Source organism: Phaethon aethereus (genome assembly GCF_964289735.1).
Source record: "Phaethon aethereus genome assembly, chromosome: 1".
Taxonomy (NCBI): domain Eukaryota; kingdom Metazoa; phylum Chordata; class Aves; order Phaethontiformes; family Phaethontidae; genus Phaethon; species Phaethon aethereus.
In genome coordinates this window covers 79,095,516-79,123,219 of record NC_138575.1, presented here as the reverse complement: position 1 = coordinate 79,123,219, position 27,704 = coordinate 79,095,516, and the positions used below count along the sequence as shown (strand labels likewise).

The window sequence follows — 27,704 nt, the reverse complement described above, 5'->3', positions numbered from 1 at the left end:
TAATGTCAATGAATTAACAACTAATACGTGAAGAAATCACACTTGACTAGTTTAGCCAGTGTTAGTCAATGGCCTGATTCTGAACTCACAGGATTTTGCACTGGTGTAACCAGAGGTTACAAAGGTAACACTCCCAATTTACAAAAACCTTCAGGCTCTCCTTTTTCAAAAGTTAGAGCAAATGCTTCATTGGCTTGTTTAGAGACACTTTAAATTTCTGAATAACTGCTTAGAAGCCTAGCCTACCCACACACCTTCCTTCAGATGTCAGGTCTTATCAGGCATTTATGTACCTTGCAAAGCCGTGCGGTTGTTGGGTCTAGCACTACAAAATACCTTTATACAGATCGCGTGGGAAGTTACACCGATTCTATGTTGAAACAGTTTCATATTCATCAGTATCTGCAGGATTGACCTATTTGTCCTTACAAATGTGAGTAGAGTTTAGATTTTAAAAATCCCCCATACAGCTAAGCCATGTTATTGATTGAGAATTAAACACCCCCTCTGATATTTTCAATCCAGACAGCAAGTACACTATGGAAAACAAACTGACCTCAACACTATCTTTAGAAACAGGGTGAAACTAGCTTCTTGATTTTACCTGTTCAAGCTATGTGCAGACACTAAACAAGTGTTGTACATGTAGTCCACTACCATGACAAACTTTACTAACTTGAATAAGGCTCTTCTAAAAGAATTTGTTTAATTGTAAGGTTCATAGAAATTTTCAATTTAGTCTTTATTCCTAATTTTGGCAGATTGAGAATATTTCACCATGAATCTTTATATGATTTTTTTGTAAGAAGTTATGTTTGGACAGGATATATTTGAGAAGTTTAATGAAAATTGGACACAATGTTTTGGACTCCCATCATGTTACATCGCAAAACAGCTTTAATTACAGTATAGTTGATGTACGTTGGTTTTGATGTACATTGGTGTCTTTAATTAGTTTTGAGGTGAATGTAATTAGTTATTAAAATTGGCATCCAAGCACATCTGGAGCACAGTGGTGTTTTAAATACTGACTAATCGTTTAGGGTGACTTTCAACTTAGTGTTTTAGTGCAGTTTACATAAAATATCAGCATGCAATCATCGCAGGAATGGGAGTATGTATGTATTAAGGTTCTCGTCCCCAGCACTTTATCATCTAACTGCTAGCTAAAACATGCGCTAAATTCTGACTGTCATCAATAAAATTATTCTAAGCATTATTTTTGGCTTCCAAGCCCACTCCAACCATGCATCAAGAAGACAGTAAATCTAACTGCACGGCTTTTATTACGGCATCAAAAATACTGCAGCTACATGGCAAAACACTGACTTTGTATAAATTTGTGCTGCTGGTTTAAATGTATTTAAAAAATTGACAGGAGGCTTGATGCTGGATCAGGTAGTGCCTGCCTCTATGACCTGAGGCTGGGTCACATATCTATGAAACAAAAGGGACATAAAAATAAAGGTGACATGTCTCTGTCCACACCTGATCGAGACCACATCTGTGGTGCAGGGTGACCTGGTGGCAATGCGTATCTGCTACTGAAAAGCCAAGGAACTGTGGCTTGAACTGGGGTATTCCACTTAAGCCAACCCTTCAAAGGATAATGGTTTTAAACTAAAAGAGGGTAGATTCAGGCTAGATCTAAGGAAGAAATTTTTCACAATGAGGATGGTGAAGCACTGGCACAGGTTTCCCAGAGATGCCACGTAGATGCCCCATCCCGGGAGACGTTCAAGGTCGGGTTGGACGGGGCTCTGAGCAACCTGATCTAGTTAAAGATGTCCCTGCTCATTGCCGAGGGGTTGGACTAGACGGCCTTTAAATGTCCCGTCCAACCCAAACTATTCTAGGAGTCTGCGATTCTGTGCCGGTTTAAAGTCTTGCAGCTGTTACTCAGTAGCCAAACTGAGGCCATGGTTCCGCGTTGCCATCCCTCGGCACCAAGTTCGTTTGAGCGGGTGCGTGCCCAAGCGCCCGCAGGTCCCACCCCTTTCCCCTTCAGCTGCCGCCGCTCGCCGTTAGCTGCAGGCGTGGAAGGCGCTCACCCGCCAGCAAACTTCAGCTCCCCTAAAAATACTTTGTCTCTGCTTTTTAACGCGACTCCGGTTCGACGTCCTGTTCCGGGGTGCGTGCACGTCAGCGCGGTGGGCTCGGCAGGACCCAAGGGCCGCAGCAGCTTCTGCCGGCGAGGAGCGGGCGGCCGAAGACGCCGCATGTGGAAGCGGCCGTGACCTCCCCCCCCCCCCCGCCTCGGTGCCGAAGCCCGCGCTTGCCGTGGGTGCCGGGTGTCGCATGCACCGCCCGGGTTCCCCGAGGCTGCCGGGAGCGGGGCAGGAGCCCGGGCTGTCGAGGGAAGTTTTTGAGGGCGGCCCCTCCGCGGGACAGCGCCGCGCAGCCGCCCAGGGTGTGGGCAAGGGCCCCTCACAGCCCCCACCAGCGGCTCCCGCTCCCGGCAGCGGGAGGCGCCAGCGGCCTGTAGGCGGGGTGAGGGGGCTGCCCCGGGCCTCGCCGGCTGCCCCGGCGGGTGGCTCATCCTCTGCCGCCGGCGGCGGGGAAGGGCAGAGGAGATCCGGCGAGGGGAGAAGCAGGGCGGGAGTGCGCGGAGAAGATGGCGGGGGGGGGGGGGAAAGACACACACACACGACTGTAAAAAACTTCCCCCTCCTCAGCCGTTGGGACCTGCCTCTCGCCAAGCAAGGGGGTGGGGGGCATCCCCCCTCCCGGGGCAGCCCGCAGCGGACACTCACGGGGGCGGGGAGGGAAATCCGTGCGGCCCCGCCGCGCAGAAGCCCCTGCCCCGGCGGCAGCGGCGCCCCTCAGGCGATGGGGCGGGGAGGTGAGGGAAGGGGGGGGAGAGGAGGAAGGGTCGCCCCGCCCCGCGCCTCCGCCTTCGCCCCGCCCTTCTCCCCGCGGGCTCTCGCGCTGGGGAGCGCGATCGAGCGCGCGCGCGCGCACCGGCACTTTGTTGTTCTCTCGCCGACCGCCGCGGCGGCGGCGGCGGCGGCGGCGGGGGCAGGGCGCATGCGCAGGCCGCAAGCCTTCACTCCCCGCGCTCCTCCCCTCCCGCCCCCCCCCCCCCGCTCCATCCGGGCACCGCCGCATTAGCATGGCCAGCCGAGGCACAACTTTTTCCCCAGGCAAAGTGAAATCAAGGCGCGCACTCCGAGGAAAATATAGTCCCTCCCGTTTTCAAGCCCTCGCCGTCCCCATTGGCGGGAGTGGCGGGGCGGCGGGAGGCGGCGGAGCGGCTGCGGGGCGGAGCGGGGGCGGCGGGGGGGGGGGGGGGCGCGGGAGGCGCGCGGGCGGGGGCGCGGGGGGAGGGGCCCCCCCTACTTTGGCGGAAAGTGAGTGATGAGTCTGTGTCCCCAGCAAAGAGGCAAAGAACTTGCTTTGCAGACTGAGTAGTTGTTTCTTCCGACTGTTGTTGTCGCTTTTTAAAAATATTATTATTACTGTTACCGCCGTTCGTTTTTTTTTTTTTAATTTTAATTTTTTTCCTGGTCTTTCTTTCTTTCCTGGGTTGTGTTTTTTTTTTTTTCTTTTTCCCCCTCCTCCGTGGAGGGAGGGGTGGCTGCCTGGCTGCCTGGCGGGTCGGTTGCAAAAAGCGAGAGAGAAAAAAAAAAAAAAGCGGAAAAAAAAAAAGAAAAAAAAAGAAAAAGAAAGGGAGGAAAAAAACCCCAACAACAACAGCAACAACAACAAAAAAAACCAAAACAAAAAAGCAAGCCAAACAAAACCAAACCAAAAACCAAACCAAACAAACAAACAAACAAAAAAACTTCATTCGGATCTGAAAGTGGCAGGAAAGTGCCTGGCAAGTTGCAGGGATGGAGCTACACAGCTTGCAAGAGGCGTTAAAAGTGGAAATCCAGTGTCATCAGGTAAAAATAAAATAAAATAAAATAAAATACTAAGCAAATAAAAAAAATGCTCTTCTATCCCCGGCGCTTTTTAGAGGGAGAGGAGGATCGGAAGGGAGCCAGCGTTGCATGCTTACCAAGTAGCCTTTGCTTCTTGTCGCAGGGTCTATCGATCAGGGGAGGGGGGCAGCGGGGCCGGGGCGGTGGGGGAGGCCGGGGCCGCGGCGGGGCCCCCCCGGACCCCCCGGCCCCCCGCGGCAATGGCGAGCAGCACTTCGCCAAAGTAGTTTTGCGGCTTGTTTGGCTGAGTTTTGCGGTTGGTTTGTTGGTGGTTCGGTTGTGGGGTTTTTTGGTTTGGGTTTTTTTTTGGTGGGTTTTTTTGTTTGTTGTTTTGTTTTTTTTCCTCCCCTCCGTTGTGTGTGGTGTGGAGATGCGGAGTTAACGTTGAGGTCGGTGCTTGTGTGAGTGTGCTTGAGTGTGAGTGTGTGTGGGGTGTGTGTGTGCGAGTGTGTGTGTGTGTTGGAGAGATTAGGACGAGACTTGAATATTTATGAGCTTTGCTTGAAACTGACTCGCAGTGTTTACTTGCCTCTTTGTTCCTTACCCCCCTCCCTCCCCCGTCCACACACATACATACATTTAAAAAAATCCATTAAACTTGAAACAGTTTCTAATTCCTCCTTTTTGGGGGGTGATTTTTTTTTTTTTATAGAAACTAGTTGCACAGATGAAGCAAGATCCACAGGTAAATGCAGATCTTTTTTTTTTTCTCTTCTTCAGTGTTTTATCCCTGCTGTAATAAGCGCAGTTGTGCTGGGACAGCAGGATGAGAAACTTTATCAGTAAGAGATCTCATTTTGTAGTCTGCACTGAGCTTTCTTACTAAGGAGGGTGTTTTGTGTGTGCATGCTTTCGTACGGCTTTGGTGGAACGGTTTTGCCTTTGAACAATTTCTAGATCGCAAGTTTATTCATTACAGGGGTTAGTTTACACTTTGCCTTTAATATGCATCTTATTGCCGTTTTTGCAGAACGGGGATCTTAAGAAACAAATCCATGAAAGGCAATCAAGAATAGCAGCTCTTAATGAGAAACAAGTAAGAAACAGATCGATTCAGTTGTGTTTGATTTTTCTTCTTGTTTTTACAATGCACTTTCTAAACATCCGAAAAGTGTCTGCGTTAGCTGAAAAATGCCGACAGCAGAGAATATAACATCCATTTTCCTAAGGGTAAAGTAAGAAAATGCATGTTTTCAAAATGAGGTCGGATTCTTGGGTGTCTTGCTGGGGAAAAGAATGATTTTAGTACTAGTAGTAAAAAGATAAGCAGTAGTTAAAACGTAAAAAAAAAAATGAGGCGTCCATTTTGAGTTGGTCGACATGTTTTAGGAATATGGAAAAATCTCCTGTCTTGGGCTACTTTGTGCACTTCCGTGTAATGTGCAGAGCAAGAGTTGGGAGGGAGGAGGCTGGAGCCCAGTTCAGAGCCATTTCTGGGTTTGATTACAAAACTGATTTTTATTGATCACTTTATTTTATTTCTTTTCTTCTCTCCCCCCCCCCCCCCCACTTGCCTTTCTCTTCCCTTGGTCTGATCTGACGTGTTAGCTTTTGATTCGAGTTCACTTAGGCACTTTCACTTTTTTCCCCCTGCCAAAAATACGAATAAAAACAGATTAACCTGTTTCAGCTGCCGGAGGGGGGAAAAAACCCCCCAAAAACCAACAAAACCAACCCAAAACAAAACAAAAAAAACGGACGAGGGGAACAAAACAAACCAGAAACCTTCCTTCCCCCTCTCTCTCCCCCCTGCTCTCCCCAAACTTTCTCATCTCTCTTTTTGTGCCGAGTGACCCCCGGGGCCGCTGCTCCGCCCGTGACCCCCTCCGCCCCCGGGAGGAAAGTTGCCGGGCGCGGCGGGGGGCGGCGGGCTTTCAGCACCGCGGACAGCGGCTGCGCCGCCGACGGGCACACACCCGGCCCCGCGCACTCGCCCTCGCCCAACTACCCTACACCCCCCCCCGGGCCCCCGTCCCCACTTTCAGGACTTCCAGGAAGGGCAGTTGACAAAACCAGCAGGAGATCTGCCGGCTTGAGCCCCCTCCCAGGGGTGAACTTTGCCTCTCCGCCTCCCCTTCCCCCCCACCTCCCCGGGGGGGCCGGCGCGGCTGTGCTGAGCTGCTCTCCCCGTCCCTCGGCTCCCGGCCCCGCCGGCGGCGGCAGCGAGCGCTGTTCCTCCGGAATGCAGCAGCCCGTTCAGCACCGGGGCCGCGGACAGCGCCCGCGGGGCGGCGGGCGGCCAGCCCCAACGCCGCCACCCCCCCCCCGCCGAGGGACCTCCGGGAGAGAGGGGGCACGTGTGCCATTCCACCCCTCTTTTCCCTTCTTTTTTCTTAATTTTCCTTCCCCCCCCTTTTTTTTTTGTTGTTGTTGTTTTTGTTTTGCTGGAGTTGCGGTTAAAGTTGTAAAAGTGATCCATGCATATATCATCTGTGCCCATAGGTGATGGTTATTATATGCCACCCTTTTTCCTCCCAGTTTATTGTAATCAGAATTTGTCAGCACTCTCAATTTGGTGGTGGAAGCTTCCATTTTGTGAGGAAGGGGTGTTGGTTTCTTCTAACATGGAGAAAAGTCTGCAGAGTTTGAAGGTGGGGGATGGGGCCCCATTCATGCTGAACATTACCATTTTGATTGCTTTGATGCCATTTTTGGAGGGGGGAGGGGATAGAATACCCTACTCAGCAGAGCACAAAGATGTTTAATCACTGTATAGAATCAAATCAGATACTTTCTTTTTTAAAGCAAATCTGACACTACATGATAGCTAAGGGCTGTTAGTCCTTTTTTGCAGTGTAAAACAGCAAGTTGTTGACTCTAATACTACTATACTGAGTGGAAGATTTTTTTTTTTAAACAAGGTAACAGCCTTTACTGCAGCTATGCATCTTTATGTGTTCTTTCTTCAATATGGAAATAGTTTTACTGTTCTAAGTGGGTATTTAGAACATACATTTGATCATTTTCCCCTGTATTGTAGCAACTATTTCAAGGCTGTTTAAATTTTTATGATGATAGTAAATGAGAAGCTATTTATTATGTGTCATGTTGGAATTTAGATAAGGCAGAGAGACACATTTGAAAATACAGTTTGAATGTTCTGATTCAGCTCGGTAAAAAGATTTTTGCTAAGCTTGTGCAACACATTTATGTATAATCCAAACTAACTAGTACGCAATCATCATATAATTATGACTTGCCCTTCCCATAATCTTATAAATAAATCTATAAACTCTGAAGTAATTAAACATAAAATACTAAAATTCTGTAAACAGAAAATTTGGCCTAGCATTTGCAATTTAGCATGAAACCTACTATTTTTAGACAAAACCCTAGATTTGGATTTCTTTTAAATGATTTCAACATCCTGTGCAACAAGAGCTTATAAATAAGACACTACCTGGTGATGTGGTGTCCTCTTGCTCCTGACTGCCACCCCTGGGGGTCTAAACTGAAATCTTTCTTGGGTCACAAGTGAAACGAGTTTGGAAGTCTTAGCCTTTGACCAAGTCACAAAGCCATCGTGTAACTTTGCAGACTTGCTATCATTAGTAGTTGCTTCTTGGGTAATGGCTTATAAATGAACTATCGGTCCTTGAGGGCATGAAGAAGGCACACTGAAGGCTACTGAGACAATTGATAGGCTAATGTTGGAACCATTTAGTGGTTTCAGGCTCTGACTTTTGTGGCTACACCAAAACACTGATGTAAACTTAAGTAGGGAGGCTATTTTTACATATGTTTTTACATTCCTTCCCTCCTTGCGCCCCCGAAGGTTTGTTTAGGCACAACTAATTCATAATTCAATAATGTATACCTTTGATTGTGCATGCACTGAATACAAAAGATGCTAAAATTGCATTTCAATTAAGCTGGATGATGAAACAGATAGTAAAATGAATGGATGATCACATCATCCACATCTGTTAGAGATATAGCAGGAGTGAGTGTTATCTTTCAGTACCCCTATTCATCAGTTTTCCATTGTAGCCATTGGCATTTGTGGCAATATTTCCTTTTCTTGAAAGTTACAAATAAAAACAGAAAGAACTGAGTGACAAACTCAGCTTTTGGTGCATGAGGTAAATGTATAAAGTAGACTTCTCTGCACAGTTGGATTTTAAGTTGCAACCTAATTGAAGATTCCTGGCAGTCATCGATGTTTCTTTTATGTTGGTGGTTTAGAAAAATATGGAATTAAATGTAGTTTTAATATTTTCCCAGTGCTTTCAAATAAGTACTGTGGAGCCATCATTTTCATTATTGAAATGGTGCCGCTTCAATCAACACTTAATTTGGCACCCTACTCAGAAAGACAAAAGTTGGACTTCTGTTAGAAGTGTATCTTTTGTATACTATAGTTTTGACGAATTGTGATAGCATCTGAGAGTGGGTTACCTCTTCTTTAACAAGATATGATGTGTGAAGACTCCATTAGTTGGTCCAGTGGTTTTACACCTTCAATCTACAGCACATGCAGAGCAGCGGTAACATTTTTATCTAAATTGTCAAGCAACAAGCATTTATATGTAAATAAAAGAGCTATCATAAGAGCCCACATTGGCCTTAAAAGCACACCAGAGGTGCTCTGGTGCATGTGTTTCTTGCTTTCTTTATGTCCTTAAAGAGTCATTAAGGGTCTTTTCATTTTAGAAAGTTGTCTCATTAATTAATAGATCAAGGTAAACAAATAAACAAACCTTTAACCTCCAGTTCGAAGTTACTTTTTACTGACATAAGTATTAGGTGATAAGCGAGGTCTTAAAAATTAACAGCGAGCATGTGTGGGCTACTATATTTTCAACTGCGATGAACTCTGAATTCAGACAGCCTGTCCTGGAGCGCAGTAATAAAAATATGTCTTCCTGAAAGACATTATGTATATGCCATTCACTTGTGCACTGCCTCATTTCTTTACCATAATTTACTATCTATGCAGAAAATCAACATTAGTTTCAGGCGACTCTCCCAGCCTGTGTTATTGCTGGTTTGTATTTTTGGGTGGTATATCTGAAATTAAATCACTGACTCTGTTTTGCCTGTGGTGATCGCCAGCAAAGCCTGTTTGTGGAAAGTATTAGACTTAAAATTTAAGTACAGTTCTTATGCAAGTTGTTGGAAACGGTTTAGCTCAAGATTTTTACTGATGTTATATCTTTGTTTTGAGGAAAAGAAGGAAGTGTTTTTTTGGTTTGTTGAAATTCATGCTGCACAGTGCCTAGAAATGGCAGCATTGTTTACACATGTTAAAGGGGAAATTATTGACATTTGCCAAAGCTCAGTATTTCATATGGTTGGGTACTTTCAAAATTGTTGAAGTAAAACAGGGGTTATAAGCTTCAGTGAAAACTGAGGTAAAACCTGAAAGGCATTTCCAAATCATGTTGAACCTAATGTCAAACTCTGTCCCACGGTACACCCAGCACTCCTGTTTATTGTGGCAAGGATTGCTTATATGCATGTTCACCCCAGCAGAACTTGGTTCAAAGGACCTTACTGAGCACTCACTGAAGTTGAGTGAGACAGGGTGATGAGTTCCCAGTTGAAGTATTAAACTTTTCAGTCACTTCATTGAGTCTTTGAACACGAAGACAACAGGTATTAAATATGGGCTTGACTTTGCAGTTCTTCTGCACACTGAGGTCCTGCTGACTTTGCTGGGAAACCTGAACAACTGCAGAATCAAATGAACCTACTGGATCATAGTAAAGATTAGTTTTGGGTTGTAATTCAGAAAGCTTTCGCTCCTCTTTGTTGTTTTGTTTCTTTTTTTTCCCCCCACTAGATTCAGCTAGTAATTTATTGGTTGCTTTGCCATCTGTAGAAAAAGTGACAAAACTAGGGAAGAATTTACCTTGAACTCTTTGGAGGATGAACTTCAGAATATAGTTTGCATAATGGCAATCCTAACATTCTGTTTGTGCTTTCAGTAATACCGTATTGAGATTCCCTATTCATATTGGGGAAAAAGGGCAATAAAGGACATTTTCATAGAGGTGAAACACAATGGAAATATGTATACTTGTGGCTTTCTGCCTTCCATTATGTTGCCCTTATAAGCTTCATGGAAATTGCACGTCCGTAATGAAAATGTGTACTGGAGGGGGTTAGAACCACCTTTTGTTTGGTAGCTGCTTGACTGGCATGTGAGATGCTATTTCATTCCAGCATTTTTCTTTGACTGTACACTTTTCTGTACTTGTACAGTATATCACTTGGCAGGACTAAGAGTTGAAAAGTGAACGTTACATTCATTCTAACCATTTTAAAGAGTTCACTTTGATATTTTAGCCACTTAAAACACCTGCTGTCAGAACAGTACAATTGATTTCAATTAACTTTGAATTTCTTCAATAAGATGACTCTTATAATAACTCCAGTAATCCCATGATGCCTCATTAGAGGAGCTGGCTATGATGATTATCCCTGTGATTTAGCAATTTTTTCCTTACAATGCCTTTGTCTATTCAGAAAAAGGAATTATGCCAACAATACCTTTTTATTTCACTTCTGCTTTTACACTAACAGTACTCGCTACCTGTTACACTTTGTAAAATATCTAATTTATACTTGCAGCAAACAGGTATTTGTTCAGATGTACGCGATACTTTGGTAGGGAGACCCTTTCAAAGAAACTTTAGTTCTGTGTAGGAACTCTATGTCTTGGAGTTAGAATTTGTTTTAATTTTTAGTAGATACTTGGACAGTTCGAAGTGGTGCTTCTGCACGAGTCTCTGTCTGGAGCTCTGGTTTAATGGAACAAGCTCTCCACCGGCTCATGCCATGTGTGCAGCTTATCCAGAACGGTGTATCATGTCAGATGTTTATACCAGTTCACCTTATTTCAGGATTTGGTCCATGGACTCATTCTGCGTGTGGAGGAAAAGGCAAATATGTCTCTAAATGTCTCCTTTCCATAGCATGATGATAGAGAAGGGGTTTTGAATGGTGATTTTAAATCACATTTCCAATGGGATACTGCATCATTCTAAACACTTCTGGTGTGTGCATGGAGAGAAAATCCCTTTTCATCTCATTCCAGATTTGATTTTCAAGTTGAAAGCATGAAGGCGTATAAAGGCACGTTAATACAGAGTTACTTTTAACTTTTCCCTCTATGTCTTCCTCTTTGTGATCAAAGATAAAATATGCATTATTTTTGTATTTGATTATAAAATGATACTTGCTCTCCCCTCCGCCCCCCAAAACAAAATCTGAAGCATCAACACAATTTCTAATCAATCGAGTTAAAGGGTAGAAGTTTGCAAATCAATAAGACAAGGCCGTGGTAAATGGTGTGTGTGCGGCCACGATGTCAAAGAGGGCACTTTGTACACGCAGAGTAGTTGGAGGTAAGGGGGGTATAAAAATGGGCTGCAAGTTTAAGATAAGAACAAAGAACAAAAAAAGAATTGGACTAATTGAAATGCAAATTTGTCTTTCTGCCATTAAAGTAGACAGTTATTTCAACATAACAGACTCATATTTGGTCTGTCCAATCCTCCGTGTTGAATAACCTTAAACAGACTTCCCTTACATGCATGTATATATCTGTATGTATCTTTTTTTTTTTTTAACTTAAGGTGGTACTACTTTTTTATCTGGAAATGTTCTTCTTTAGCCAAAATGTACTTCCTTAAACATGCTTTCTTGCCGCCCCCCCTTTTTTTTTGAATCAGCTACTTATTGTTATGTAGTAGCAATTTCCAGAGTGTCATATGAAATTGCTGATGCAGCTTAGTCCTAGCTACAACCTGCGACTGCCAATAGTAAGCATCTATTGAAATCTAATATGTACCACGGGGCTTTTTTGCACATGTACGGGCAGACCCTTCTGGTTAATATAGAGAGACAGTGGAAAAATAGGAGGATGTGTTTTCTTTTTTTAACCCATGGAGGGGTTAAATATATGCACCCGAGTTTAAACTACAAAATGGCCCTTTTGACTGAATGAAAGTAAACCAGAGAACTGGCCCTAAATGCGGCTGCAGTAAAATCAAAACAATAAGTATCTGGGAACTCTGTAGATATGATGGGTGGTGTTAATTTGAGTTTTTGAGAGGCAATCTTATTTTCAGAGTTGGAATTTAGTCCTAAGAGCCTGGGCATTGAGGCTGTGGCAGGAACAGTGTGTTCACCCAAAAGTTCATCTGATTGCTTGCCTTTAATCAAGAGAAGCATACAATTGGTCTTGAAACAGAAGTTAAATCTATATAGCGTATAGGTCGTTTTCCTTTCCGCATTGATTTAACTTGAGCGTGTTGGTACTTTGTGATGTAGCTTACCTCTTATCCGGAGGGAAGGAACGGAATAGCTTTTCTGCGCAAACTCAGCTATTGATGACAAATCTTACAAGGTTACGGAAAGTGAAAATGTATATTACATTTTGATTAACATGAGTCAAGTGAGAATCGTTGATACTTCTGACACGCAGCAGAGATTAACCTGCATTTTCTGTAATTTTCCATTTTTCTAAAGCGCTTTGAATCAGCTAAGATTGCCTAAAGATTTATTGGTGAACCGAAGCTTTTCAAAGAATGAGAAAGACGAGAGAAGCTTCCATTCTCAGAAATGTGCAGACTTGAGTGTCTCTGTGTATAAACGTGCTTATGTGTGTGTGTGTGGTTGGGTGTGAGCATAAGGTCTTTCTCTTCGATATCATTCAGGCAGAAAGCCAATATGCGCATGTAAATGAGCCTGAAAATGTAATTAAAAATATATACATACTGGGGACTGTGATACAGAATTTAATATGAGATGTAGGTTACAAAGTGACAAGTAACATTTCCTATATAATCACTGATACAAACTCTCATCTGTGATTTATGCATCTCATGTGTTATTAAGTGCCGAAGGGATAAATGCTGGAATTATTTCTTTAGATGTAATTTCACCACAATGAGCGAATGCAAAAGTACGTCTTGCCCATTCTTTTCCCCTCAACCAAAACCAAAAGCCAAAATACACCTACCATGAAAGTGTTACTACAGAGACTAAAAGTATTTTATATAAGGTTGGATAAAGACCTCTTTGACAACATATCTTTCCTGGCAATAAAATGTGACAAAATAGACTTACTTGTGTCATTAATATTTTAAGATCAAGGAAATTCTGCAAATCGTGAATACACATCTAGGAACTCATATATAGATGGAAAAAGATAAAGATTGCCAGGTGAAAGACATAAACAATCTTGGCCCTTATTTCAGTGTAGATAACAAAGGCTCTCACATAAAAGCTTACACAAGAGGCATCTCAGAAACTCCAAACTTTGGGCAAGAAGCCAGTTTTCTTTGGCTGAAAGTATTTTCTAAAAGTTAGGTTAGAGCGCTGGGTGCTCAAGCTGACATTTCTGCTCGCCAGCCTGGGGAGAAGCTACTTGGAAGAGCTTTATTTTGCATTTAAAAATACAAGTGGAATCCAGATGTATTTCTATCAAGAGCTCCGTAGCCCATAAATATATACAACCTAAGCCAGCGCCTTATTTACGTTATTTTATTAACATTCTTTGCTGAGTGGGCTTGAATGGAGCACAATCTCTCATATAGAGGATCTAATTATAAACACAAGGGACAGAACCAAATAAGCAGTCTTTAAAGGGAAAAGAGTCTGGCAGCTTTGTTTAAAGTGTCCTTTAATGAACTTCTTTAGCAGCTTGTATCTTAGCAACACATTTTATTACATACCAGTGAGGGAGAAGCAGTTTGCAGATGGAGTTGCACACAGTAATTTATTTCCCCCCCTTTTTTTTTTCCCTTTTTTTTCCCCCCTACTTCTCTGTGGTGACTCAACTGGAATGTGCAGAGTAGCTTTTCTAACACTGATAGCTCACTCGAAATCCCTGACTGGTTCATTTGTATCTGTTTTGTTTTGTTAGTTAATGAAAAAGGCATTTAGCATGGTAAATGCATAGTGATTTTGCTTGCTCTTAGAAATTCAGATATGACTGTTTTGAATAGGCATGGATTTAAATTAAAAACCACCCAGGCTTCTTTCAATGCACTTTTTCCCTTGTGTGTGTTCCACTCAGCACTAGTCCTCGTTGCACACACAGGCGAGTTTCCACATTTGTAGGTTATTTACTCCGACTGTTACGCGGCGTTGTTTTACACTCTCGTCTTTCGCTCCTCTAAAACTGATTGGAATACAGCAGTGACAGGAATATTTGCAATCTTTTTTTCATTCTTCTTAGACAAAAGCTGGCATTTAAACAACAAATATATAAAAAAGCCCTATTGTCTTAAAAACAATTGAAATACTGCACTACTCCTTCAAATGACCTATAGTGTTTATCTTTGTTGAAAGAAATACTTTTTCTTCTTTCCATTACTAATTGCAGCCACGTTCTGCTTGTATGTCTTGAGTGAAACAGTCTGTGAGTATCTTTTTTCAGTAGGGTCTGTTGAGGAATGCGGTACTACTGAAGATGTGTATGAGCAATAGAATCTAGACTTCGTTATTTTTTTCTCATAAATTAAAGGGAGAAAATGCCTTTTATGAGCAAACTAAATACCATTCAGCTCAATTTACATTTTCTGCTGGCTAGGCAGGTGTAAATCCAGAAATATATTTCCCTGGAGTTCACTGGCTTTACCCAGAGTTTGCACTGGTGTGATAAAAATCAGAATCTGGCCAGAGGGAGAAAAGCAGCTGAGAAGAGGACAGGGTGGGTGAAGGCAGTCCAGCGCGTTAGGAGAACCCACAGAAGATGGAGGTTGTTGGCTTAAAGATACTGCTTTTGGGGATGGTTTCATTAATCTTCTGTTAAGAGCTAATATGTTAGGCGTTGATATTAAAAAGAGAGAACCCATCAATTTCATAAAGTCCATTGATATTTGCAAGTAGACAGGAGATGGTTTTTGAAAGAGATTTAATTGTTTCTTTGCTTAACATTAGTTAAATGTAAATGTATTATTTCCATTAACTGGCAAACTGTTACATTTCTCGAGTCCTTAGTTCAAAACAGAAGTTTCTTTTCACTCCAAAATATGGATGGATGGATTTGCCTCCAGATTTCTGTTTTCAGTATGTTAGGTGGCAGTCTGCCTATTGTCTCCTTTGGATCTGCAATATCTCAGCCTTAGTGGGAGCATAAAAGAAGTCCTTTGAACTTTAAAAACAGAAAGTGTACCACAAATGAGGGGGTAAAAGACATAGTCCCTACTTTTAAAACGCTGTGATATTAGACCCAAAACAGAAGGATGTCCTCTGAAGCCAAAAGCGATTAAGTTGCCATGTGATTAACTTACTTTTTTCTTTTGCAATTCAGTCCACTGTTTATTAACTTAAATCGGATTGAAAAATCTCTAAGCTGGGGGAATGCATCAGAATCTTGCACGATCACCAGGATTAATGATGACAGCCTGAACTGTCGAACAAGCTAAATCATGAAATTCACAGTATTGCTAGACAAAGAGGTTATATGTTTTTCTACAGTTGCATCGGCCGTAACAGAAGGGACTGGCAGTTTCTGGTACCATTCATGTCCTGTCATGAGAAATAGCGCATACGGCATGCAAAACATTTGAAGACCGTGTCTCAGGGTCACTTATTTTAATGTGGTAGGGCTGGGAATATTTAAGTGAGGTGTAAAAGCAAGAGTCTTAACATACTTAGAAATTTCCTCTGCAAATGTTGTGGTAACAGAGAACAAGATGAAGAATTTACTTATTTTCCCAAACATTTAGGAAGCAATTAGGAACCTGTGTATCAGATTGACCAAAACAAATCAACCAGCTCCAGTTGTTCATTTTTCTTTCAATAAAGAAAGAAAATATTGTTTTTTCCAGAAGCGCAAACATTTCCAGAAACTTTAACCCTCTGAGCGCTAGTACTGCACCGCATTACAGAAGTACTTTTACTGAGGGAAACTTAAAGGAACTTCCATCCCCAGATGAAGCAAAGACTCATTTATAAACAATGAGAGCAGGAACAATAGGAAGCTGAGTGCATTCTGCATGAATAATGTAACTGAGGGTTGTGAAAAGCCTATGATTTTCATATGCCAAACTCAGTGTGGGAGTGCAGCATTCAGCTGATTTTTTTCGACATTGGAGATTCATCCCTTCTCCCCCCCCACATGTATGTGCAAACATACACACACAGAGGACTAGCACTGATGATTAAAGCGGGAAGTCATCAGCAGCTCCTATGCAGTGATATTGAGCCTCAACTGTAAATTCATAAAACTGATGGAACTTAGGTTGAAATCTAGGCCAACACTTAACTTCAACTATATGCCTTAGGTAGGTGGAGGAAAGGCCAAAGAGTTGTTTTAAGAATAGAGTTTGAGCGTCAGTCTATATTCTTGGCTGCGATTCTGATTTTTGTTTGCATGCTTGAGTTTTAAAGACAGAAAGCTTATGAGGCCTTCAGTAGGAACTCATATTTCTGGCACCTTTAGATATATCGTTTTTATTTATGAGACTAAATCTGGATTAGCTCTGGATTTCAGGCCTCTTGGTTGAAAAATTTTGGCTATACTTGGTTATTTTCTCTTTTTTTCCTGTTGCATTTTCATAATTAAAGTAATTCTCCTAAAGGTGCTGAACTGCAAGCTCTTTGGATCTGTGTCTGTGTCGTGGTTCTACCCCAGCCGGCAACTAAGCCTCACGCAGCCGCTCGCTCACTCCCCCACCGTGGGACAGGGGAGAGAATCGGAAGGGTAAAAATGAGAAAACTCGTGGGCTGAGATAAAGACAGTTTAATAGGTAAAGCAAAAGCCGCGCACACAAGCAAAGCAGAACAAGGAATTCATTCACCACTTCCCATGGGTAGGCAGGTGCTCAGCCATCTCCAGGGAAGCAGGGCTCCATCACGCATAACCGTTACTTGGGAAGACAAACGCCATAATGCCAAATGTCCCTCCCTTCCTCCTTCTTCTTCGCCCCAGCTTTATATACTGACCATGACGCCGTAAGGTATGGAACATCCCTTTGGCCAGCCTGGGTCAGCTGTCCTGGCCATGTCCCCTCCCAGCTTCCCGTGCAACCCCAGCCTTCTCGCTGGCAGGCCAGCATGAGAAGCTGGACAGTCCTTGACTGCTCAGCAACAACTCAGAACATCAGTATGTTATCAACATTTTTTCATCCCAAATTCAAAACATAGCCTCACACTAGCTTCTATGAAGAAAATTAACTCTATCCCAGCTGAAACCAGGAGAGTCTGTCTTTGTCCTGTGTGTATTCAGTGTTTGGCTTAATGAGGTCCTCTTCCAGGACTCCCAGACCACCAGGTAATGCAAATGGTGAGTAGTAAATTGAAGGCAATAGTAGCTGAAGTTTAGCCATACACAGTGGCAGAATAAACTTTCCCCAAAACTCATCCTTGAGTGTCTTTGCCAAATATGTTACGAACAAGGAACAAGCAAGATGCAATAGGCTTAGGCTGGCTGAGGTGGTCCATTCCATCCACTCATATGGATTTGCTATCCTATAGAGATGTTTGTGGTTTTATAGAAAATAATACATTTTATATATGTGTTGAGTTTGCATTTAAAAATACAAGTGGAATCCAGATGTATTTCTATCAAGAGCTCCGTAGCCCATAAATATATACAACCTAAGCCAGCGCCTTATTTACATTATTTTATTAACATTCTTTGCTGAGTGGGCTTGAATGGAGCACAATCTCTCATATAGAGGATCTAATTATAAACACAAGGGACAGAACACATTTATATATGTGTTGAGTATTAAAGTTGAGTTATTGGGGTTTTTTCCAGTTCATTTCCTGGTTGCTCTTTGAAATTGCCACCTATTAAACTGAGTGCTTTCAAATGGTACTGATGGATTTTGTAAGATGATCCAATGTCCTGAAAACTGGACTGAAATCCACTAACGTATTTCCTGAAGATCTTTCTACTGTATGGCACCTTTTAGATCTACTAGTGTTAGCTGGGCACAGTGGTGAGCAAAAGCTTTGTCCATAATTACAATTCCTGATAGTCTTCCATTTTTCTTCACCATTTGGAAAAAAAAAAAGGAAAAAGTATGACATTAGTCAGATCAAGATTTTGTAGTTTTGTTGAGTTCAGTTGAGCTGTGACTGTTGATACTTCCCAAGCATCTGGGCTAGGTGGACATAACTTCCCCTACTATCCCCAAACTACTCTTTATAAAAAAAGTCCTAAACTGGCCAACCACTGATACCATGTTTGACTTGAATCCTACGATTCTTACTCTTTCTTTAAGCTAGTTTCAACTGAAGGCACTGTTAGTTTGCTGATGGTCTTTCTCTAAAGACTGTGGCTAAACCTTCAGATTTTGGTGTCACTTGCAGTTATTCCTTTAAAAAAAAGCTTTAAAAATGTTCTTCCAGAGCAAAGTCCAAATAATAACTAGCTGAAAGTTACTGCATAGTTACTTAACAATTCACTATTGCTTGAAAAAGATCTTTTGATCATCAGATACTTATGTATTCATCAACTGGGTTGTTGCAACATATCGTGCAAATACATAAAGTTTTTAAAATGCATAGTTCTCACCGGACTGGACACATACATGACCCAAGTTTTATTAAAAGGCAAATTCTTGACACAACTGAGCTCAGAGCTCTTATAGTCTTTTGGGTTATGATCTGCTGAAGCAATTTTACCTTCCCAGGTCAAGGATCCATTAGGTAGGAACAATTCCTCCAAAGTTATTACACTATTTTCAACTTTAGAAAGGCTTGAAATTAGCATTAACGGAGTACTGGGCTTCCATGGGAATTTGGTTTGATATGCTGAAAGTGCAATGAATCAGTCTTAAACAAAAATTATTTGGTTGCTTTACAAGCCTATCCAATGCTATTCTGAGAGAACTGTCTGCTGTCTAGGCTAAGAGCATCCAAAATGTTTTTTTTTTAGTGGAAATGGCTTAGAAGGAGAAGTAGTCAGAGAGATTTATGTTTCAAGGGCCAGATTCTGCAAAACTCAAGGGCTTTGGCAAAAGCACCCTTCATATTTTAAGGAGAAAAAATCCCCTCCACCTGGCAGGAGAGGTTTCCAGGGGCATCAAAACATCCAAAGAGCGTGAGAAACAGGAGTAAGAGATAATATCTAGAACAAACGAAGTAAAGTTTAAATTTATGGGTTCTTTATGAACACTATTTATGGGAGGCCCCAGTATTGAGATGGGAAATCAAGACGGACAGGTAAAAGTTTGAGATGAGAAGATGATTGTCTTTCCCACTTCCTGGCAAAGGGGAGGCTGAGGAGCTTCTGCTAGCAGGCAGGTTGTGCCTGTAATGCATACCTGTAGCTGGCAATAGGTCTGAGCAGTTTCCTCTTCCCACATTTCCTCCTTACCCAGAAGGAATAGAAGGCAACATTTTAAGACTAATTAGCTAATGATGATAGGCAGAAATTCTGTTCTGCAGGTTTGACGGTGGATGAGGAGTTAAGATGAGGATTGATACTACTATGCACACTCTTCAGTCTTACCCTGTTTATTTGCATGAAGTTGATCCATTCTTACATGGAACAAACTTTTGCTGAATGTGTACCGAGGAAATGTGTGGGGAGATGAGCTTTAATGTGATTCAAACCAGTAGTACTTGGAATTGTAAAAATGCTGTGCATTTTTATTTCTTAAGGATAATACACTCCATCCTTTTTTAATTACCAGGTATAACTGGAGGTGTGATTGATTTTCTCTACTGGAGTGTCATTACTAGCTTTTCTCTATTCAGATGTCCATGTTAAAATGTTTGATTAACTCTCTAGTTAGAGTTGCAATGTCTCTGCTAGTGATTTAAAGCTAAATAATTTAATTTGAACTTGTTCTTAACTTCCGGAATGGATGAGTCGGTTTTCTTACTTTACCTGCGTACCAAGAGGTAATATAAAGCTGATCTAGCAAAATGCATGAGGGACCTCTCTTTCTTTTTGTTGACATGGGTAAACCTGCCTTGGCTTTCGTTGGGCAAGTAAGAAAATGCATCAGCATTGTCTTAGAGATGTTCATACCTGATGCTATCACTTGCCGTGACTAAGATGACCTGTTTCTAATGTGGATGTTTATAATGCTCTCTGAGTAGTGAAAGCAATTGTAAGTGAAAACTGAACTTCCACTAGTCTCTAGTGGTTGGACTGGCTCCCAGCTGGCTTCCTGTCTTTACCGCATGGCCTTGGCTCCTTCACCCTGAAGGATTTTTAAGCTGAAATATAAAAACATACTTTGTTGCGATAAGATACCCTTTTCTTTAGTCCTTTGGGGTTTGTAGGAAGATGGTGGCTATGCCACATCAGTGAGTAGTGCAGTGCAATGGAGGGACATCTGGAGAGCAGAACAGTTGGTGCTGAGGACCTGTTGGTGCTGAGGACACTGTACACATCCTGAGGGTTCAGGCTAGCCCTAGTCTGGGCCCGGGGACTGTGTGTCTGTCACTGCATGCAACATTCTAAGTGTGCTCCAGAAGTGTACTCTTCTATTGAGTTTAATCCAAAATGAATCCACTTGGTCTATTCCAAGATGACTTTGTAATGCAAACCAAACTACAAGATCTGCTTTGAGCAGATCACTGGGTGATCTGCTTCAGAAGTGAGCTCTGGATTTGGAAGTGGTAATTAATGTGGATTTACCCAATATGTGTTCTTTGCTGATGGGTTCCTCTGACACAGCATCACTTCAACTCCAGCCCTTCTGTCTTCATAATGATATTACAGGCCATGAACAGAGAGGAGGGAGGAAGACAGTTGACCTCCTTATAACCATGGGTGTGTCAGCTGTATTCCTCTGTATCCTGCATGCTGGAGGGAAAGGGTATGAAGAACCAAATTGTGTTATCTTTTCCCATGCTATTTTGAGGGTTAGGCATGTTTTACATCCCTGAGCTCTCAGCCATTTCAGGTCTAATGGAATTCTGGAATCCTGCTTAAAGCTTTCATTTTTTTACTTCAGATGTAAGACCTATACCTCACTATGGCTGGGAACAGTGTCCCACCAGGAGAAAGTCTTTTCCATGACATAGCAGTATTTCGGGTTGCAGTCTGCAATCAATTTATCTATGTTAACGGAAGTTAGTGTCTGCCAGTTTTGTTACCTTGCTTGGATATAGCATTAGAGGTACACCTTGGTATTCCTTATATTTCTTGAAGGAAATGTCAACAATTCGCTTTTTCAGCAGGAAATATTCCCTTTCTTTTCAAATTCCTGTTGTTTGTAGCATTATCCAGTACATGAGACCCAGAAAAATCAATGTGATTCAAAAACACAGTTGAAACTTACTTGGCTTAGTTTACTCTTAACTTTTTGCTCGCTATAGAGAAGTAAACAAACATACTTGGAAGAAAGCATGCTAGTGCCATTCTTTAATGTTAAATAATGTTGGCTGCTCTAAAACAAGGGAACAAATGAGTAGTCTTCCAATATTCCTTTTTCTAAAAAAGTAGCATTCTTTCACCCAAAACTTGACCACTACAGGCATTCAGTGCTACTAGGAGCTGTGTAAGCAGCCTGGTGGGGAATCAAAATGCCAACGGTTCTTCCTCTTACCAGACTGGGGACTGCATAGGTTGGGTTGGGCCTCACGCTGACCTAATGGTATAAGAGTTGTGCCATAACGTAACTGATCACGTTTTTTTTCCTAGCAGCATCTCAGATACCTCAGGTATAGTTGACTTTATATGATTCTTGCCTGACACACAGTCATGATTTCATTCTGTCAGGATGTTTTTTAGTGGTGTGACACTCCTCCTCCACAGTAATGAGTCTGCACAGAAACGCATGACTACGTCACACAACTAAATGGAGAACTGTGTATTCTAAGGGATTAGTGTGTAGTGCTGTGCTCTGTGTGTAACAAATGTTCCTTTAAAACTTTGTGAGCTAGATAACATGGTGTGTAAAGCTAAATTACACAGTGGTCCTCTAACTGCAACAACAATAGAAATGACGGTTGGGTCTTGCATTAGCCTCAGAGAAGTGACAAGAAGAATGAGGTTCTGGAACAACTTTCCAATAGAGAAAGTGGAAACAAACAACCAGTATCTTAATATCCAGGGGAATCTGTGACATGCAGAGGCATTGAGGAGCCTTGGCTGGCTGCGGGGGAAGAAAACACATAGCAGCCACTTGTGTTTGTGAGCTATAATGTTTGGAACTATTTCTGCAGGATACAGGAAAAAAATGGTAGGGAATGAATGGGTAACTGAACATGTTATCCAATCTCTATTTACCGCGTATGGGGAGTCAGTTCCAGTTGTCATAAATTTCCTGGTGTACAGATGCTCTTGTCGTATTAAGATTATTTTCTGTTCATAGGAGTGTCTTTTATAACAACTTGAATACAGACGTTATTTTCAAAACAGATGTTACTGGCTTAGTTTGTAGGACAGAGTCGGTATTCTCACAGTAAGTGATAATGTTTCTGGCACTTCATTTTTCATCGCGCTTTTGGTACCTGGAAGAGCCATGAGACATTTTTCCGGAGTGCAGTGTTGCAGTCAGATACAGGGTGGTGAAGAGAGGACTCCCTACACAGTCAGCGATGGGGGTGACAGTGTAAGTTCTGACACCGGTATTTCTTTTTTGCTGCCAGGAAGCACCAGAAGATGGCATGGTTTGTACAGATGCATGCTTGAAAGTGAATGAGTGAGCTTGTGAAACTGCTTTTAATAATCTTGGGTAGGGTGTTCCACACTGTCATAAAGAAAAGCAGCAACATGCAGTATTTTAATCCTTATTTCTTCTTTCTGCCAGTAAGGGACAACAGTGAAGTCCAGCCTATCCACCTATCCTTTTCTGAGTTTGGGTGGCACAGAAAAGGGGAGGGAGAAGTGGAGAGGAAGCAAGCGTGACGTAATCTTGGTGCAACATAGGCAGAAAGGTCAGCCTTGACAAAAGAGGGTATTGATGGTAGCTGGAAAAGACAGCACCTTCTCTCAAGGATTTTGATGTAAAACTTTCTGTATCTCCTCTGTATCTGTCAGTTCAACAGACTTATCCCTCTCACTTTCCCCCTCTCTCCCCTCAGTTCCCACAAAAAAATGCTGAGGCGCACAGGCTGGTAAGGTACTGTTTTACCATCTTAACCCAAGCGCCAGAGTCTGCTGGCTTTGGAGATTCAGGATGTGAAAGTATTTGTTTCCCCTTAACAACCCTAACGTTAGAAAAAGTGGGAGCGTATTTTAAACAGCTGTGTCTGCGGGGTTCTGCAGTGCTAGCAGGCTCTGTGTGGCCTCCCGGCATTTTCGTCGGGGGAGAGGAGGAGGCTTCCACGCGGCGCGCGGCTCCGTTCCGCGCGCAGGGAAAGCTGCCGTCCAGGGAGAGGAGAACTGGTGGAGCTTTGGCTCTTTGAGTCACCGTAGCCTGACTAGTGCACGTTATCATCTGCTTTTTACGAATAGAGACAGAAGTGTATTCGTTTTCCCCCATGGGAGGAAGAGGAGAACAGGAGAGGAGCTGTGGATGATGCGAAGGGACGAAGATGCTGTTAATTTCGCTTTAATGAACTGAGCCAGCAGATAAGCACATTGTATTTTTGGTGTTAGAAAAGCTCAGGCAGGGAGGCCACTGAGAGGCAACAGTGCGTGCGGGCACATTCGAAAGGAAATTTTTCTTTTGATCTGCTACAGGAAGAAAAAGATTGCCCACACTTTACTAGACCCAAAGTTTGCTTTCACACAGCTGAAACTGTATGTTATCTAGGTTTTTACCAGTTTAATGAAAGGGGACTTCAGTGCAGCAGTTCAAGATTATGGACTAGTTGGTTAATATTTCTCTAGCCTTCTGAGAGCATAAAGAACTATGAAAGTGTAAAGAATTATACAAATACTTAGTTAAAAATTAATTAGTACAGATATAAATTTAGACAGGAGAAAAACCAGTTAAAACTACCTCCCCTAACATAATTGTTTCAGCATGTGACATACTGCATTGTAAAATTCATAGAAGCACTGTGTGGTTAAGGTTGATAGTACATAGTTGCTTTGATTTTTTATGTTTTTTTACCATTGGCTATCCAGAGACTGGTACTTCCTTTTTAAGGGCGGGTCGAGCTTAACTCTGTGACTTGGTCTTTTATGAATTTTTGAGGCAAAGAGCTTGATACAGAGTCTGATTCTGATGTACGCCAGGAATAACTCTGCAGAAGTTGGTGGAGTGCTGTAATGTTAAAACTGCTTTTTGACTGACCACAATATTTACGGGGGCACTTGAAATTTGCTCTTTGCCATCCTGTAAGTTTGTTTCTGCAGATGGGACATCAGGAGGTACAGGGTCATCTTGATGATGGCTCATATTTTCTGCTGGTTTAAAATTTTCTGAAATCAGTACATTTATGCTAGTGGAGAACTTGGCTCAGTATGAATAAAGGTGGGATTTTCACAGAACTGTCAGGTAAGCGCACTCTTGAGGTGCTGTCTCATTTTCTGTGGTAACTACTGTATTCCGATGCAGAGATACACATAAGCACATTGTGTTGCAACGGTGTAGAGTTTGGATTTTCATGCTAAATCCAGATGTGCGTTTATTTCACGAAGAATCTGTGTGCGTACAGGAGTGTAAAGAGGCAGTGATTCTTTTACATTCTTGACCACAGCCTTCAGGCACTGGATAATTATTTCAAACTTTTTTGGAGTAACTCATCTTAACCGGGGTCTCAGACTATCCGTTCATGACGCTGAAACTCCCTGGTGGTTGGCATGTTAGAAAAGCTGCCCATGTATTTTCACAGTCTGAAAGAGCTGAAGAAAGGTTTGCATCAGACTCCTTTGTTTTCTTTTTTCTTTTTTTCTGGCTTTATTAGACTAGTTAGTAGTTGGAAGTAAACATTGTGTTGGATTGTTCTGGAATTTTATCTCTGCAATATCACGTGAATCACTTTGCAGACAGGATGCTTCCAAGTATAAAAAGTCTATAGATGTTGTAACAAAATGTAATTTTCAGGTTGAACCTACACTAACCACAGTGTGGGGAGGAAACGCTGTGCATGTATAAAGCTGACATTACAGGATTACAGTCTGAACCTTGTAGGGAATAGGGGGAGTCAGGTTTTAAACGCAGTTCTATATCTGCAGTTGCATTGCCTCTCCAGTATGCTCTTTGGTCTATTCCTTATGGCATAAGGAGCGGTACAGTTAAGTGCAGCTCTGCGCTGAGAAGCGTCAGTCTGTACAGCTAGACTTTTCTTGCTCAACAGATCTACTTTTTGCTGCGTAGCTTAATGATGCAGCACTGGATTTTGAAAAAGCTCTCGACAATGGCCTATACTATCTCTTACTGAAGTCAATAGGAGTTTTACTATTGACTTCAGCTGCTGAAGCAGACTAAGTGCTTCTACAGTGAGAGCTTTTGTTGAAACCTATCTGTAACTACAATCCCATGCATACGTTGTCCCAGACGGGACTCATTGCGGGAGCACCTCTGGTTCCTGTCCCCAAGCCCTTGACCAGTGAAGTTCCTGTCTCCAGTGTCAGCCTTAGTCCAGCAGCCCCTGGGGTTTCTGATTGGGAAAGGACAACAGACATTAGGACTGATGCTTATTAAACTTCGCTGAATTTGTAGGAACTGCCCGAAGAACGTGTTCAGAAGTGACTTTTTTCCCCAATTGCCTTCAACCTGTTCTTCTTTCCTCTCTACGTTTAGTCAGTGTTGCTGTCAGTCACCAGTAGAGACTGGGCCAGATCCAAAGCCGTTTCAAAGTCAATTGAAAGGCCCCTGGCATACAGCCTGGATTCAGTTCCACTTCTTTACCAGTTTGACTAGTTCTTGCTGCCTTCAGTGGGCTACAGATCAGTCTTGCTGTCCTTGATAGCTGAGACAATATGGATTTAAAATGGGGAAAATGTATTTACATTCACTCTTGGAAATCCCCAAACATCTGAAAGGATTTGGTTCAAATTAAGAAAACCCCCAATGCTAAAGCCAGGTCAAGCAGTGACCTGGAAAGTTTCACATGAGGGTGAAACACTGGTGCTGCAAAGCAGAGGAAAGCAGAGAGAGGTTTCATCTGATTGGGAACCTGGAGTCAGAATTAATTCTGCAAACAGATGTTTCCAAGGCCAAGTTATGCATGTGTGGAAATGGAATTATAATAGGTGTTGTTTTGCTTCTTTAACAGACACCGCAGGAAGCTTTCTGTAATATTGTCGACCTTCAAAACACTTTTGAAACATGGCTCAGTTAAGTCAGGCTACCAAAATGGTGTGGATCTCAACTTGCTGTGAATGCATAGCTGTGGTTATTTAAGCCTAATGGTCCTATGGCTTTTTTTCTCTTTTAAATATATTGTTCTGTGAGCATAAATGCTTTGGAAACTAGGTTTTTGATGGTTTTGTGCCTTATCTTGGTGCTTAAGGAAGAGGCAAACCCTGATTCAAGGTTTTGCAGTGACAGGGGCATACAAAGGTGTTCTCAAACATTAATTCTTTAATGCCTGTTGAGGTCTATGGTGCCTGACCTTCAGTTAGGCCAAATACTGCACCTCATGTTTTTGTGAAGCTTGCTGGTAACTTAATATCCTCAGGATGTAGACCTCTGTCCTCCGTCCAGTTTTGTTGAGATTGCACAATAGGTTCAAAGTAACAGACAAGGTATTGAAATTTCGTTAAGTTTCACTTCCTTAGAAAATGGTCTTTAAAATGGTTTTATTAAAATATTTTTATACAAATTGTTTTTTTTTTTTAATCTCAGTCTTATCTAAGAGTTTTATCTGCCATCTGATGGGACTGGTGGACTCTTCGAGCTGAAAAGGTGCCCTTGCTCTTACTAGCTCGGTGTTCTTTCGTACTTAGCAAGTCATAAGAAGAATCTTTTCACCCTTTTCAGCACTAGTGAACAACATTTCTACTTTCACGTTTATTTCAGTAGGCAGCAGTGGCTTTTAGCCATCCCCAGGAAGGGCTGAGAATCTTGTGGAATGAGGCTTTGGCCAGGATACCTGCTCCAGGAGTTGCTGGCCGTGTCCATGCTCCCTCTAATGGGAGTAGAGCTTGGCTTTTGTTCTCTCTGTACTGTTGCCACCAGATTGTGCAGCTAAAACTGTATTTTGTGTTTGGAATTGGAATTTGCACAGGGAAGTAAAATTTTAAAATGGAGCAGCTTTTCAATTTCCCCCTCTGGGCTCTAGGTTACAGCTATGAGGGTAAGAGCTGCTGTAGGTAACCCCTCATATTGACTGGGCCAAGCACACTGCTTGACTCCCCTGCAGAGCTCCAGGCTGGCTTTGCTTTTCAGGCGAGACCACTCGAAGAACCTCATGAATGAAGCACAAGTTTTCTGGAACCCGTAGGACTTCGGTTTGGTGTTATTACTTAGGTGCGGAGTGATATGCCAGCCAAAGTTAAGGCACAGTTGTAACATGCTGGAGATACGTGTTTAAAAGACTGTCTGTTCTTCAGAGCTTACTATCTTTGTCCTCCATCTAGCAACTAACTCTGAGTAAGGGCAGCAGAGCAGTTGACAACTTGGTAGCTAGGCAAAAGCTTAATTTAATTGTGACAGTGACAAAGAAAGGGAGGAACAAGAAGGCATAGAAAGGCTCCAGATTTGATGTGACTTGGAAAGAATATTCTAGTGGTTGGCTTGTTGGCTCGGGTCTTTGGAGGTGTAAGATCAGTTCCTTGTTTTGGTAGTTTCTTCCTGTGTGTAAATTAGCCAGTCCCTTAAGGCACCTGAGCCTCTTTTCCCATTTTTAAAATGGAAGCAGCAGATAGCTCTTGTTTCAAATAATCAAATTTCAAATATGTATAAAATATATAAAATGTATATATTTTTTTACATAGAAATGATATAACCGTAATATAAATTGGTCATATAAATATCTGAATTCAAAGATATCTAGATATCTAAATAT

General features: G+C 42.3%; 1 protein-coding gene across 4 annotated transcripts in view; it reads left to right on the top strand.

The window, feature by feature from the left end:
- Window positions 1-2,739: 2,739 nt before the first annotated feature.
- Window positions 2,740-27,704, top strand: part of PHF21B (PHD finger protein 21B) — a gene marked incomplete at its 3' end in the record, with an annotated part of 166,076 nt that continues 141,111 nt past the window's right edge. For 2 of the 4 annotated variants that reach the window (XM_081997437.1, XM_081997435.1), the window contains exons 1-3: window positions 2,740-3,887; window positions 4,579-4,611; window positions 4,897-4,962. In XM_081997437.1, coding sequence (XP_081853563.1) covers window positions 3,834-3,887; window positions 4,579-4,611; window positions 4,897-4,962 — 153 coding nt within the window. In that variant the 5' untranslated portion in view covers window positions 2,740-3,833. The remainder of the gene's footprint in view (window positions 3,888-4,578; window positions 4,612-4,896; window positions 4,963-27,704) is intronic. The other 2 variants (XM_081997438.1, XM_081997436.1) reach the window with 1 other exon arrangement.